The 16,264-nt window shown below is 38.8% G+C and overlaps 2 protein-coding genes across 4 annotated transcripts; one reads left to right on the forward strand and one right to left on the reverse strand.

The window, feature by feature from the left end:
* Positions 1-380: 380 nt before the first annotated feature.
* On the reverse strand, positions 381-6,372 carry LOC113712394 (ABC transporter B family member 13). Of its 3 annotated transcripts, none has more exons than XM_027235797.2 (10): positions 5,800-6,372; positions 5,264-5,318; positions 4,991-5,166; positions 4,698-4,898; positions 4,064-4,323; positions 3,664-3,977; positions 3,336-3,559; positions 2,269-3,058; positions 1,951-2,192; positions 381-1,802 (listed from the first exon to the last, which is right to left on the reverse strand). In XM_027235797.2, the coding sequence occupies exons 1-10, from the start codon at positions 6,085-6,087 to the stop codon at positions 573-575; spliced, it is 3,780 nt and encodes a 1,259-aa protein (XP_027091598.2). In that variant the 5' UTR covers positions 6,088-6,372; the 3' UTR covers positions 381-572. The 3 variants fall into 3 exon arrangements, with proteins under 3 accessions (XP_027091598.2, XP_071923930.1, XP_071923931.1); XM_072067829.1 differs by having other exon boundaries at positions 5,264-5,352; positions 5,800-5,908; XM_072067830.1 differs by lacking the exon at positions 5,800-6,372 and adding an exon at positions 5,518-5,737.
* Positions 6,373-8,688: 2,316 nt separating this feature from the next.
* LOC113712817 (uncharacterized) lies at positions 8,689-11,223 on the forward strand. Its single transcript, XM_027236412.2, has 6 exons — positions 8,689-9,030; positions 9,215-9,255; positions 10,335-10,403; positions 10,506-10,565; positions 10,680-10,789; positions 10,923-11,223. Exons 1-5 carry the CDS (start codon positions 8,916-8,918, stop codon positions 10,755-10,757), a joined length of 363 nt encoding a protein of 120 aa, XP_027092213.1. The 5' UTR covers positions 8,689-8,915; the 3' UTR covers positions 10,758-10,789; positions 10,923-11,223.
* Positions 11,224-16,264: the final 5,041 nt, after the last annotated feature.

Raw genomic sequence — 16,264 nt, forward strand, 5'->3', positions numbered from 1 at the left:
TAGAATCGGTTAACGTGATCAATACAATATGAGCTTCAACTAGGGTCACAAACCATGCTAAAATTTGTTCACTTGCTGCCTTAATAATTTCTTCATTTTGACAAGCATGTTTCGTTTTGTAATCCAAGGAGGTCCAACATGGAATAATACTAGAGCAAGAAGAATAAACCATGCTAGATGCCAGATGGTCTCCTAAGATTCGAAATCAATTCTAACTTGAAGTTTAATTCCAAGGTGATCATGGTGTTGTACTTTGCTGTATGTATAGATGTTCCTCTTCTATATCTAAATAACAAGTTCTTTGATTCGAGAACTGTAATCTTTGACAATTTCAAAAACCTTACAAAATACTTTTACAATAAAGAAAAGAAGACAGCATATACAAAATATATACTTGTATAACCACGTGTAAAATGAAATCTGATAAACAAAGTTTACTCAAAAATAGAAAAAAAAAAAAAAAAAAAAGCTCCTGAGAAATCATTTTCTATGAAACTTGGTTCATTGAGCATCTAAAGTAGTCTAATTTTTTGTTGACTTTAGTGGATATGTCATGTTGTTTCATCCACAAGCTATTGTGCTGCAGGGATTTGTGCCCCTTTTTCCTGCTGTAGGCTAACTAACTGAGAATAGATGCCTTCAGGTCTGCTTATGAGCTGCTTATGGCTGCCAATTTCCACCACTTTGCCATGTTGCAAAACTGCAATATTGTCAGCCTCATGTATTGTGGACAATCTATGTGCAACTAAAATTGTTGTCCTTCCTTCCATTAGCTTATCAAGAGCTTCTTGAACCTGCATTTCAGCTGCTGCATCCAAAGCACTAGTTGCTTCATCCAAAAGAAGGATTGATGGATCTTTTAGTATTGCTCTAGCAATTGCCACCCTCTGCTTCTGCCCACCTGATAATTGCACCCCTTTTTCACCAACATGAGTATGGTACCCATTAGGCATCCTGCTGACGAATCCGTGAGCATTTGCCGCTTTGGCAGCTTTCATTATCTCAATTTCTGATGCCATTTCATTGCCATATCTAATGTTCTCATATATGGTAGTAGAAAATAGTACTGGCTCTTGCTGCACTAGACCAATACTTAGTCTTAAAGATTTCAAGTTATAACTCTTGATGTCAAATCCGTCTATCAGTACCGTGCCTGATGTAGGATCATAAAATCTCATTACTAGAGAAATTACAGTACTCTTTCCTGAACCACTTTGACCCACTACTGCCAAACTCCTCCCTGCTGTTATTTTCAGATTCAAGTTCTCGAATATAGTAATACGAGGCCTTGCTGGGTACTGAAAGTTGATATTCCTGAACTCAATATCTCCTCTGATTTTTGATGCTATTCTTGCAGTGGGATCATCAGAGTTTATTGCTGTCTTCCTGTGAAGAATATTAAAAACTGAACCAAGTGCTTGTGATCCCTTTACAATGTCAGGTGCCAGAGCAAGTGTCTCTGCCACTGCAAAGGCAGTGACAAGCAAAACCATGAAAGACTTGATAATATCACCAAAGTTTGAGCTCTTCTGTTCAATTAGAACAGATGCATACCAAAGGCCAAGAGCATATGAGCAAAACGCAAATAACTGAGTCAATCCATAACCAAGACCTGATATATGGCCGCGCAGAAGAGCTTGCCTGTTTGGTCCACTCAACTCAGATATAAATTGGATTGATATCCGCTCTTCAGCACCAAATGCAGCAACAGTACGTATGTTTACAATTGCTTCACGGGCTAAGGCAGTAGCTCGATAGTAAGCAGCGGCATAGTTACCTCCAAATCCTTTCAGAAATTGTTGCTAAAGAGAAGAATATGAATTTAAGACCCAGAATTTTTACATGTACTAATCTTTGCGACTTCATGATATGATTGAATATGCATTGCAAATACATGGTTGATGGAGTGAAAGCATATTACAAGGGGAAGATCGTCTAAAGAGTTATTACCTCAGCAATGGAAGCTCCAATCAGTAGAGGAAATGTGGCGATGATAACTGCTGCAATGCGCCAACTCAGGGTAAATGCAATTACAAATGAAGTCACTGTAAGTGCTACATTTTGGACGACTGTTGATAGCCGGTCAGCTAGTGCACTCCGTACTAATGTTGCATCTGCTGCTAACTTTGACACGAGTGAGCCAGTACTATTTTCATCCATATCAAACCAGCCAATCTCATTGGACAAGATAGCTGAAATTCAGAACTAATAAATGTGAAGCCTAGTTAAAATATACAGGAATATCATCTTATCAGAATCGAAAAGAACCTGAGAACATTCGCAGGCGCACTCGAGTAGTGAGACGCTCCCCCATCAACGTGTAGAAATAGTGTTGCAACAGATATATGGGGATGTTTAGAAGAGCTATTCCCAGAAATATGAGTGAAACGCGGTGAACTTCTTGTGTAATTCGGGTATCATCCTGAGCATAGAAAGCAGTCAAGATATAAGTGATTCCAAGTGCAAATAGAGGAGCTTCCATACCGGCCAGTGCTGCACCAATTGATCCAAATACAGCATATGGCCATTCTGGTGCATTTAGTTTGATCAATTGCCATATTGATGGAGAGGAATTCAAGTCTTGTAGTTTTCTGCCTTCTCTGTTTGAATGCAAATCTCCTGCGGTAATATCCTTAGACTCCTCCTGATGGTTAGTAACTTTGGGGTCTTCTCTAAAGCTAGAAGACGCTGAAGTTTTCACTGGATCTTCGGCGCTTAGATCTTTTGAGTGTTCTGACACTTGCAAGCTCACCAGTGATGCATAATCTCCTCCGCTGGACATCAGTTCTTCATGAGAACCCATTTCGGCAACTTGACCATGTCTTAGGACAATTATCTTATCAGCATCTCGAATTGTAGATAACCTGTGCGCAACAATAATGGTTGTCCGGCCAAACATGACTGTATCCAGTGCCTGCTGAACAATCATCTCAGATTCTGCATCAAGGGCACTTGTTGCCTCATCCAGAAGTAATATCTTTGGGTTTCTTAATACTGCTCTTGCAATGGCAATTCTCTGTTTTTGTCCTCCAGAGAGCTGAGTGCCCCCTTCTCCCACCTACAGTCAACAGAATGTTACAGAACTTGCAAAGACTGGCAAGGTCAAGGGTTACTTGAATGAAACCATAATGGTTTCAAATCTATGAAAAATTTATATCCTATAGAAGTCAACATATATCAAATTTGGCCTTTGTGGTATATAAATATGCCTAATTCAATGAACTCCAAGGATCATGTGTAGAGTGATTCTGATCATATACAGTGTGCACTTATATCCTACAATCTTATAGCACCTCGTTTTATTCTAGGTTAAAATTTCTAGTTTTGCAATCTACCTGAGATTGGTAACCGTCTGGGAGTCCCTGTACAAAAGAATGCGCATTTGCAGCTACTGCAGCTTCAATTACTTGATCCATATTAGCACCTTCTTTACCGAACAAAATGTTCTCAGCTATAGTTGTGCCGAACAATGCTGGTTCTTGACTAACTAATCCCATCTGTTCTCTCAACCAATTTAATTTGAGATCCTTCAGGTCATGGCCATCCAACAATATTCGTCCTAATTAATGTCCATTGGTTTAAAAAAGTTATAACTGAATCAAAAAGTCGAAGTGTGATTTTGGCTTTCAAGGAAATTGATTCTCCTAGAATAGCTTTAAATACCTGAAATAGGCTCGTAGAAGCGTTGAACTAGGGAGATGATGGTGCTTTTTCCTGAACCACTTGGACCAACAACTGCAATTGTTTGTCCGGCAGATACTAAAAAGCTGAGATTTTCAAAGATCATAGTAGGTCTAGCTGGGTAAGAAAAATAGACCTCAGTGAATTCGATTTCTCCATTGACGCCTGGCAATGCTTTGCCCTCATCAGACCTATTGTGTTGGTCGATATCATCTTCGATCATGCTCAAGATATTAGTGACAGCTGCACGCCCTTTGGCGATGCTAGCAAGATTTGGAGCAGCCTGACCAAGAGCACTGCAAAGACAGATTGAGAAATGATAACACGATTAATAGGATGTACAAACTGGATAGACGTGTGCACTTTCTTCTACTAGGCTTACAATCCACTGAAGAGCACATTGAGGATGGTCGTGAATGCTTTCCCGCCATTCGTGTCCCGATGCCTGACAAGTATGCTAGCATACCACAGAAGCAATGCCCAGGCACAAAGCAGAAGCCCATATGTAAACCCAACACCAACTCCTTTGGCAATGCCAATCTTCTTCCCCAGTCTGAGGGCCTTATTAAGTGATATGGAGTATGCTTTAGCTGCTTTTTCCTCTCCCACAAATGAGTATACAGTACGAACCTGTGAAATGACCTGACCGAGCCGAATGAAACCCCAATTAGCATGAATAAAAGGTCAACTAGGGAAATCATGGATTGAGGACACAATTTTATAGATAGTTTTCAAGCGTGGAACTGCCTGATTGAAATTGCAGTATTATCAGATTGGAGCAGAATTTTGCTTGACAAATGGTGTAGATCGAAGGATAAGAAAGTCCAAAGGAGGCTACCGAAAAGTATCACTCTCTGCTTTCCTTTACTTCTATGTACCATACAAATGTGCAAGATAATGAACTATTTCTACACCCAAATATGTAGGACAGTAGCGTGTTGAATACTGCTAGCAGCATTCTGTTTGGATGTCACTGTTGAGCAGAGAGCAGGAAATGCTTTTAAGCTGTAACTCACCTCTTCTGCTATCTTTCCAGCTTCAGCATAAGCAGCCTCACCCTTTTGGGAGATGGTGGACATAATCAGCGTATAAGCTCCTCCTGCAATAGCTATAAGTGGAACAACAGCTAAGGTGAGTAGGGTAAGCTGCCATACTGAAATGAATCCAATGGCGAACCCCACAAAAAATTGAGAAAGATAACGCAAACTGTGTCCTATCTGCACAAACACAGACTTTGACCTGTTAGCTGTCTAGTAAAGATTTACAATGAATGGTTATGAACACTGTCCTCATTGGTTTCCTCATTTACCTTGTCACCTATAGCATCTTGCACCAGTATGGCATCACTTGAGATGTGAAAAGTTAAATTTTTGTCCATGGCTTCAGTGTCAAAAAAACTAATATTCTTCTTCAGGATTGACTGGAGATACTTCAATCGCAAACGGGTTGTTTGCCTTTCCCCGGTTTGTGCCCAACATGCAACTCCTGGGAACCATAAAGGAAATTGGAAACTTTAACTTTATTGGAAAAACTTACTTGATTAGCATAGAATAGAAATTAAGCAAGGAAGAAAAAGACGTACCAATCCATGCTGACATCAGAATAACTAAGCCAAGATAAACCAAGTACACTGCATACTGCAAGAGATGAAGCCGTGCTTAAAACATGGAACTGCAGATCATGAAGTTTTAAGAAGGCCATCATCAAGTGTAAGACCACATACTGAACATTTGATTCGTACAGCAGTTTCTAGTCCAATTCATTCTTTATCTAAAGGCAAGCATTCTCTGGAAATTCAATGTTATATTGATTGATGAAGCAAATAAATTAACTAACAGCTAATTCAGCAGTGTCATTAGCACATTCAACCGAAGAACTTCAACACACTTGTACCACCAATTGATAATCTGGTTCCAGTAGTAGCCATGGGTTAAAAGCTGAGTTGAATGCCGGAGTACTATACTCATAAAAGCTACCCCACCTACCTGGTGTGGTGTCCTTATAAAACTCTGAAATTCATCTTAGACAATGGAAAAGAAAACCTTAAACAAATTGTTGCACATGACTGAAAGAAACAGGAGTAAAGCACTTGAAGCTAGAAGGTCATGAAAAACGTACCTTGGAAACCACTGAAGCCATTTGATGAGGATTAGAAGAAAGATGTCCTAAAGAGTCAATCATACGGCCGAACAATACAAAGAAAGCAGGAAGTGCAGCCCCATGCAAGCATGCTCCGGTGCTTCCAAAGAACATCAAAATGTAGTCGATTTTATCTGCTGCAGCAAACAGCCCTAAAACTGAAACAACCTTTTTCTTTTGTGAACTTGAGTCCATTACTGTCTGAACCTTTCCTGCTTGAGCATTTTGCTCAAAATTCTGCTCGGTAAAAAGTTCAACCTCTCCCATACCCGTTACCAAAAATCTCCCTTAGGAGAAGACAAAGATTTTGTGCTGAGAACTCCAAGAATGCAGACACGGGAAGGCAGAAATTTGTATCACGGAGAACTCGGGGAAAGTGGACCGTCTTTTCCCGCCAATAAATGATTGTCTATATGGTTGGCCAACCACAAACTAGTTTTCCCAACTGTGATTTGAATTCCAGTGCTTCTTGTGGTCAGGATTCTTAAATCGCATGTAATATTCATATAGTACATTATTCAGGACAACCACCTTCTTGCTTTCATCAGTGAGTCCTGTCTTGGTAGTGCAAGACTTGCGTTTTCTTTTGTGGCTCTCGTTCTGGACCAACCAACCCAATTAATGCTAGAATACCATTTACGTAGTATTATATTTGCGTTGACTATTTAAACATAGGACCAAGAAATCATGTGGCGGAGTTCAATCAATATGCGTCAGAAAATTATCCACGGTCTTAACAAGATAGAAATGTAGAAATATCGTGTCAAGGATAAATTATTTTGCAGAACCCTGTTCACTACGTAAAAATGAAGAAGTCCAGTAGCTTCACTTCTCGGAAGAGTTCTTGTTTCTGTTACAGAGGCCAATTTAAGGGTAGACAAGGACATTACCAGCAAACCCGCTGGCAATTCTGGCTGTCAACCGTCAAGAGCTCAATATTGATTGCTGACGGCTAGACTCCTCCTGCTGATGGATTGTATTCACAAATTCCCGTGGAGATGTAGTTATCAATCATAGCTTCTATTATTGCTTTTCGCAAAGTGTTCAGGACATTTGCATGTGCATTAGTTGAGTTAAGGACGGATCGCATTAATAAGATCAGAAAACTAGGTGTCATTTAATTTTGGAAATTTGTTTCATACAACGTGGAACAATTCTAATCCTGGGATGTCATTAGCCGACCGACTAAGGGGTCACTGTAGTAATGGCTGTGTAAAGCATTTGCAGGGCTGTGCAGCTAGACAATCATTTGGAGGTCCCTTCATGGCATCTAGACAATCAAATTCATTTTTAACGAGGACAATATGTCATTAACGAGGACTATCGGACTGCAATATTTCATCACAGGACCATAGGTGTCATGCATTCTTCCCCAGCAGGTCAGACAAATGGGGGCACTTGCCAGTTCTTTGGATGGTACTAGCAAATTACGCTGTCGTCGGACATACATAACTAGGTCGTGGACTTCTGGCTTTTCTTGAAATCAGGAGAGCAGAAGAAGCAGGGAGGGAGTTTTCCAGAGAGGGTTAGACATTGCAAGTCATAACTGTACCAGTGTTAATTTGGTTTTGGAGGATCGAGTTGTTGGGAAGGATCGGACGTTCCACACCTAATGTAACGCGAGTTTTCCAGCCCCTTACCCAGCGGGAAATTAATACTGGTGAGTACAAAATTTCTGGGGCCGTGCCCTGTGACTTGTCCCGCTGTCCGTTCAGCTGAACCAAAAATTATATAGTTCACGTGATACGGTAATGGGTGGAGACTTATGGTGTTTATGAACCCTCATAAATAGGGATGGCGGCGGCCGGCGGGGTGGAGCGGGAGATCCCTCCCCCCATGCCATCCCCGGGCCCCTGCCGTGCTCTAAAATCTCTCTTACTCCGTTTTTCACTTTTTTTTTAATCTCCAGCCCCACTCCATACTTCCACGAGTGCCTCTATGGTTGTGTAATTATATTTTTTATTTTGATATTATTTTATATATATATATATACATCAATAACAATATTGTTGTAGGTCACTTTTTTACATTTTTAGCTAAATATTCTATGTAAAATCAATCACTTTGATTTTTTTAATTCATTTGTCTATTTTTAATAGCAAATATAAACTTATAATCATCATATTCTTTTAAACACTTTAAGAAAATTAAAATAATCTAAAAATAATCAAATACGCATATACAATATTGATATGTAATATGTGTCTAAAATTATATATAGTATTTATTTTTAAAAAAAATTTATATTAGTAATACGGACGGGGCAGGTAAACTCCACCCCGCACCCCAGCCACCCTCGCCTCCGCACCATGGCCCACCACTTCCCCGCATGACAGGTGCCCGAAGGTGGTAAACGGATTGGGGGAAAATGCAACCTAAACTGGGCCGTGGAGTTATTTCAGAGCAAACTACATTGCGAGCATTGTTATAGGATTGGCTTCTTGCTATGCTTTTGATGACGAGCCCAACATTTGATTTTTTTTTATTTTTTATCTTTAGAAACAAAGAGGAACGCTTGCATTATTACCATAAAAAAAAAAAGACTTGTGATTAGGAAAAAAAAAAAAAAGCAAAGCTTATAGCATTCGTCTCTAGATTGTTTCAATGAATTTTTTCAGTGCTATCAAATCTTAAAAAGGTTACCATTGTATTCTAAACTGAGCCGATAGCTGCTCAAAGGAAAAAAAAAAAAAAAGGAAAAAGGAAAAAACTGAACCCTTAGATTTTCTTTTTTTTTTTCAACAGACATTAGATTTTCGTAGTTACACCTTTGGGGCCGTATTCAACATATGGACCTCCGGCAGGGCGGCCCAGCCTATAGATACTGGAGTCAGTCTATTAAAATCCAATATATTACCCCGGTTTACTACGAAAATAAAGTTGGCCAAAATTTTGAGACGCAAACCCGCAGAAAATAGCAAAACCCCGGTTTGGGTTTTTGGTTGAAACTCTCTCCGATTTTGCCTCCTCAGCGCCACCGTGCCGCCTTCTCGAAGAGGAAGTAGACTGTTTCACCAAGCCTCCAAGTGGGAATAATCCGAAATTGTTAGTAAAAATTGCGGGGCTAATTAATAGTATTAATAATAACAGTAATAATGGGGTGTCGGCAACGGGATTTCATGTTCTGTGAAATGTGTGGAACGATGCTGCGTTTTAATTCTCCAAAGTACGCTCACTGCCCCGTCTGCAAATTCAAGAAACGTGTCAAAGGTATCTTTGTTTTTTTTTTATTGGGAAGTATTTTTCTAGTTTAAGTTTGTTTTTTTCAATTGATTTTGATTCCTATGATGGGTTTTCCTTTTTCTGCTTTTCTTGTTTCTGTTTTTGTGAATTTTTGCTCGTAATGAGGTGTTCTGTTGTTATACGTGTGGTTTTCTTGGTTGTCTACTTCCAGATATCGCTAAAAGGGAGATTCGCTATACTCTTACTGCTGAGGTAGGATTTCTTTTGTTCTCTTCTGAAACATGTTGTTGCTGGAATTAGAAAGCTCAATAATACTTACTTCCTCAGAGCATCTTCATTAACTGGTTGAAATCCTCTAACTCTTTTTAAGGTTTTAGTTGTTTCAGATTACGGGATAACTTTTTCTGATACTCCCAATATATTTCTCAATTCCCATTCATTAGCTGCAAGAGAACATAGTCTTTTTGTTTAAAGAGAAGTTCAATCTAATCCGGATGACATAAGAAGAAATGGTGCTCATAAGTGCTAATATGGCCTCCTGGATGGTGTTGTGTTTGGCTTAACTACTTAGCTTTTTACTTTACCTTTCTTATCTTCTGTCATTCTTCTTTCTTTGCCACTTCAATCAATTGATTCTTGCTATTGTGAGATCTGGTCTATTTTGTTTTGTTGATTTAAGTCCTTTTGTTCACATGTCATATCCCCCAAGTATTGCAACTTAGAGGCAGAACTAGGAGTGTTTGTTCTCCTATACCATTTTTGTTTTCTTTTGGCCGGAAGAGAAGGAAGGGGTGGGGGATGAAAGGGTTTTGTTGTGATGGAATGCCTTGGCATATGGAAGTAGCAAAGGATAGCATCATGTCGCCGTGAACATAGCAAATTTGTTGAGTCAGCTGGTTTTTGCTAATAGTTGAACGAAAATGAAGTGTGCTTGGATAAGGTAAAGAACCAATCAGCATGTCAAACATTTGAAGAACTAACAGATTGAGACATAGCATCATTCAGCATTTGGTTTCAATTGTGGCTTGTGCTTGATTTCTTTTGTTTTCTTATGATAATCATATATCCAAATGTCCAATTACAGGCTTACTAAAAGTACAGAAACTTGAATCAAATGTCTTTGTGAAATAAAAACATTTCATGCTGAAACGTAGAGAATTGTTGATAATATATGATTTGTCTCGATATTACACAAAATTTTCCTTAACCTGGTGATATGCTAAGTTCCTTTAACTTCAATCGACTTTTAAAACACTGATCTAAAAGCTAGTACTATTCTTCCTTTGATTGCTACTGCTGCACATGATCCCAAATACCCATTGTTTTTGCAGGATATTAGAAGGGAGTTGGGCGTATCCTCGTTGGATGAAGTTGAAGAAGAAAAAGAACTAAAGCAAATGGTGAGTGCTGTCTACAGTATCTACAGTATGAACCATAAAACATCCTGCATTGTATGGTAGCTTAATGTGCACTTGTTCATGTTTGTTTACCTTGTTGACCAGGATTACAACGCAAAATGTAAAGCCTGTCAACACTTGGGCATGTCTTACGTTGCTCGACAGGTATATTAAGAAAAACTTCATCCATCTACAGTTGGAAATTTGTTTATGATAGGTGAAACCTATATTAACCCAATCTACATCATAAATGTCATGTATTTCACTTTGTTTCTACAGATCAGATCTGCTGATGAAGGGCAGACTATATTTTATACATGCCCTGTTTGTGCAAGCAGACAGACAGAGAATTCATGACATGACGATGACTTCAACATGTTGGAACTGAGGTATCTTTTAATATTTTTCCATGTTCTTTCTTGAACAGTAGATTGGGTACTTAAGATTGGGCGGTTACAAAAGGGTTAGGATCAAGCTAAGTTCCTTTATCCATCAACTACCATCTCTTCCTATCTGCAACAGATTGGTCAGGAACTCTAGAACTGCATGTCCTTCAAGCTGGTGGCGCCTTATTGTTTCCTTAAGGCTGCACCGATCCTGGGTGTTATTTGTTGTTGTAATGGTGATATTCTAGCTTTTTCTTTTGGAGGAAGGTGAGTTGAAGAAGTTGTTAGATAGGGATATGAGAGTTGAGATGGATTCGAGCTAATCTAGGGCTTCCTCTGCCCAATTAGGATAGCGGAAGTGCCTGCCGTTGTTGATCAGGAGAAAAATGGATTTAGGGCGTGGAACAAAGGGTTTGAATTTGAGTTTGTTTTGTGCATCTCAAGTTGAATGGTCTCGGCGTTATCTTTCCACCTTTGTGATTCTTTACAGGCTTAATTCTTTTTGACATGCCAATGACACTTTTTTAAGTATGATTCACACCAAGTGGAGTTTCTAATGTATCAATTTACAATACTTAATCTCTTCTTACTTTTCTATTTGCCAAAATCTAGAATTAATCTACGAACAGTTAAAAGTATTGGTTGCCATGACACGATGACATAGTTTACTGTTTCGGCAACTGCTCGAGAGTGCCAAGACAACCGCTAGCGAAGTGATTTGACGATCGAAGGAGCGAGTGAGAGTTCATAGTGAGTGAAAGATTATTGGAAACTTTAAGGTTTTTGTCTGTAAAATCCATTGTTATAGTTCATAAAACATTACTAAAATAGTTTTTTCGTTGAAATATGGGAAATAGTTTTGCGAATTGAGAAACAGAATTTAAAAAATGTAATTGGGCCGTTAGTTTATTGTGTCGGGGATGGCGCCTCAAAGGGCTCAATTGTCCAGGCGAACATATAGCATTTTCCATGAACAAAAACTTGCGTTGATTATTGTAGGGTAGTGAAAAAACAAAATCCAGGCTGGGTGGGCCGCTGGAAGTTTAGACCATAATGAAATTCGATTGCTTTGAGTCCAACCCGACATCGTCCGTGCAGCAGATGGTCCCCGCCGCCCAGCGTCAGACTTTTTTCAGATCTAGGTACTCATCGTCGTTGGTCCAGAATGCCCCGAAATGAACAATTCTTCTGCAAGCCCAAATTCGATTTTTTTTTTTTTTTTGAGGATTTAAATTCGAAATTCATTTACTCCATTATATATGGATTATTCGTTAAAAACAAACTAAGCCCTGCTTGATTCAGCAAATTGCCTTAGATTGGTTGTTGGATTTCGGATTTGATTAGTTGAAGTGTTATATAAACAGATTAAGCCTTGCTCCATTCGGCAAATTGTCTTAGTGTTTTTTTTTTTTTTTTTTGACAGAACAAATTGTCTTAGTTTGGTTTCAGCTTTGGTTTTGACAGGCTTCTTTCTAGCGTTTCTCCAACTTGTGGTTTCTCACGGTTCACAGAAAACCAAATAGTAGCAGCAAATGCAGCAACGGGAGGTTCCACACCATGTTTTTTTCCATTGCAACCAACAGGAAAAGTGAAACACAATAAACTGAGCTACCACAAATCTAAAGCCACTTCACATAATCAAAGCGAACAAATAGGACGTAAGCAAGCTTGCATTATAGTTGTATTATTCATAAACTTCCCAACAAAATCAAAAGGAAATACAAACCAACCAACCAACCAACCAACCCTGATGAACTCCTAATTTATGGCCTTGCGTCTTGCTTGCTTCTTGTGCACCCCATCTCAAAAAACACAGGCGGTGATCACAAAATTACAGAAGCCATATGTAGGGGGGAAAAAAGTAAACAAGAAAAAAGAAAAGAAAGGGAGACATGGTAGAGGAGGAGAACAAAAAGAAACTCTGGGTCCAATCCAAAAAAGAGAGCATACAGCTTTTCTACAACCTTTTTTTTGTATCCGAACACCGAATAACCGCCTCAGTAGTCTATTTGACTCTTAAGGCTACGGTTATGGACTAAGGAAGTCGAAGAAGTCGCCGAAGATTGTCTGTTGCTCCGGCGTCTATTCCTGCAGCCTCGGCGTTGCAGCTGAGCTTAGGCCTCAATGAAAAAGTGGGCAAAGGCAAGCTGCTTGGTGGAGGAGAGATCGCACTGAACGCCACAGATCCGGAGAACTGGTCGACCTGATCTTTCAAGGCATCAAAAGAGCTAAACTCATTAGTACTACTAACACTAATAGCGGTAATATCACCGGATAATGAAGTCAAAATCTTTGGAACACTTTTGGGAAGATTCTGGGGGTCTGGTCCCAATGGTTTCAAATTCTGTTCCTTTTTGTGAATGGTTTTGGATTTCTTGGGGGTTAGAGATGAGTCTCGAGTTCTGACATTCTTATTATTGGCCTTTCTGCTGGTTGGTGGGCAAGAGAGGCCTCTGGCTAGAGGGGCTTGGGTAGTAGTATTTGTAGTGTTATTTGGTTTGGTAGTAGCGGAGATGGGGAGAGGGAGAAGGGGTGGTTGTCGTCGTTGGAATGAAAATGGAGGGTAGGAGTAGGAAAGGTGGTGGTGAAATGGCGGAGGATGCTGGAAAAGACCAGTATCTTGCAGGTTTATTATCGGAGCGAAGTTCTCAGAGATTTGTCTTGAAATGAAAGGAGGACGATTGGTGCCTCTTTTGGGGGTAGTATCTTTGATGTGGGATTTGTACGGTGAAAGTTGTTGATGATCCGGGGACGAATGCAACAGTATTGCCTCCATGGAAGATGATTAGCAAAGATTCGGGAGAGCTTCTTAAGAAGAGAACGGATCTAAAGCTGAAGAAGATATTGAGGGATGATCTCAAATAAACACGGATCAATAGCCCTAAAATCTATAGATCAAAAAAGTTAATCTAGAGCTAATCTTCACAACAAGAGGACAAGCAGATAATAACGGTGTATGCAAATGCAAAAGGATTACAAGAATGTACAGATACTTTCGTTTATGTATAATCTAGAGCATATATATATATATATAACTAGCTTAAAATTCTCTTGAAAAAGTAGCTGACAGACTTCCTCAGTGCCCAAAACTTGATCTTTACCATGGCACTAACGATTCAATAACAAAGAAAAAACCAAGAATTTCTTTTTTGGTCTTGTATGTGAAAGATAAAATATCTGTAAGGACTAAAGAAGAGAGATCTACAGAACCCAGAAGTGGTCTAGCTGGGATTTCAGAGAAGGCAAGTCATGAATCAGTTCTTTAAGGCAAGCCCTCGTTATATAGAACAAGCTTTCAACGGCTACCCCATCATATGATAGTTTCTTTTCTCTCTCTCTCTCTCTCTCTCTCTCTCACAGTTCTACAATTTCTTTTAAATTTACTTGGGTAATTTTTTTTATTGAATATAGGAAAGTAATTTCATCCTAACATGTCGACAGCAGCAGCAGTCTTGCCGGCCATGGATGAATATAGGCTGAGCAAAAAGACCAATGACCGCCACGATACTTACTACCGTATCCCCGGTTCTTAGTAGGATACTGTAGGGCGGCAACCGCCAATTTGATGGGGACCGTCGGATTCATTTTTTTTTAAGATTTAGCCGTTGAGGTGATTATGACCGTTGATGTTTCCTGTGTATATTGTGCCTGGTCAGAAAATGTCTCCCGGTAATCCCTGCCATACACGTGTATATTCACTTGCGTCGTCCGCATGACCTCACCTGCAGGGTTTTTATTTTTTATTTTTCTTCTTTTCTTTAATATTTTCCTATCTCATCTTTGTTGAAAATTGCACGGAATCCGGCATTGATGAAAAATGTGCCTAAGAACTATTTCAGATGTATAGACATTCTGTTGGGACTTGGTCAATAGACGATGTTACGTATTGATTTTTTTCTCACAACGATAACATTTATATAATCAACTCTAATTTAGTATAAAGGAAAGAAGAATTGACGGAATTTTTTCGTTGAAGTAAGTCACAATTAAGTGGCAAGGTGGGAGATAAAGGTTGAACCAACAGTCTCTTAGACTGTTGATTGTTACATATTGCTATATATATATTAAATTTGATAATGAATTGGACTAATTCATTTGGATTATATAAATTCGACGGTGGTAAAAAGACAATTGAATTTTTTTCCTTTTTTGTCGTAGGAGAACTCCAAATCTTACCAAGTAAAAAAAAAAAAAGAAGAAGACGAAGTAGAAAATATAAAAATTTAAGATTTTCTACTATTCTTTTGGGGTCATCTGTTTCAAAGTAGGGTGAGCTTCTGATTCAATAACTTCACCCGGCCAAGAACCTTCATCATCTTGAACCTGAGTATGCAGTCTAAACAAATGACTTTTCTAATTTACATGAACTATTGTCCTACGCTACTTAGTAATTGGGGAAAACAAAACAAGTATATATTATCGGTTGAGATTATTAATGGAGCTTACCAGCCACTCATGACCTTTAAGGCAAGAATCCATCATATTAAAGCAAACAAAGTTTGATTTTTTCTCATCCATATTGTTTGCGTCTAAAGGCAGCTATATATATATATATGCACTCTTAATTTGTCCCCAGTTGAATATTTTCACCTTATCCCAGGTTCTGAAATAGTTTACCTACCAGAAAGAAAAAGAAAGAGAAAGGAGGACTTCCCATATGTACTTTTTAATTAAAGTTTTAAAAACTCTAACCCATCCTCGTGATGGACATAGCGATGTCTGTTCAGTCGGCTTCTTTAACATTTGTACTCCCCTCAAAGATAAACTATTACTCCATCCTTTTTGTACATCTTTAGCTTAATTAAGAAAAACAAAGACATCAATTTGAAGTTTTAGGGAGTAAACATATAGCATATTTTGTTAGCAATAATGACAACTTTTTCCTTGTTTGTGTTGTTTTAAATGCTGAACCAGAGCCAGAGGCAAGAGAAAAACTAGCCAGAAGTTCTACAGTACAGAGTTGAACAACTTTGTGAAATCAAGTAAGAAAACTGTCCGCTTTTCCATCTTTGTATTTTTGCGTATGTACACTTCAGAAACCATTGGCAGCGAATGTGTAGTCTCTTATTTTCAATGTTAACGTTACGTGTATGTCATCTATACCCTTAGCGAATATCTCTTTGACACTGGAAGATTACAGCTCCAACTTTCAGTTTCAGTAGGTGGAATACGTACATGTTTAAACAGTACGAGAGAACATCTTCTGCACCCTATAGCGTAGTCCAAAATGATGGGTTGAAATTTTCATACTGCTGTTGCATGCGCAATAATTTAACTCCACTGACCATGCATGTAATGACAGTACCCTATTTTTACCTGTTTCTTCTAACTTTTGTATTTCTCTGACATTTTTGCGATAGACCTGAAAAAGAGTTCTAAAAACTAAATACTACTGCCACATAAAAAAAAAAAAATTTTTTTAAAAAAAAAAAAGTGAAAGGTCGTAGTTGTTAGGGTTCCTTCGACTGAGCAAGAAAA

The sequence above is a fragment of the Coffea arabica genome, chromosome 10e (assembly GCF_036785885.1).
Source record: "Coffea arabica cultivar ET-39 chromosome 10e, Coffea Arabica ET-39 HiFi, whole genome shotgun sequence".
NCBI lineage: Eukaryota > Viridiplantae > Streptophyta > Magnoliopsida > Gentianales > Rubiaceae > Coffea > Coffea arabica.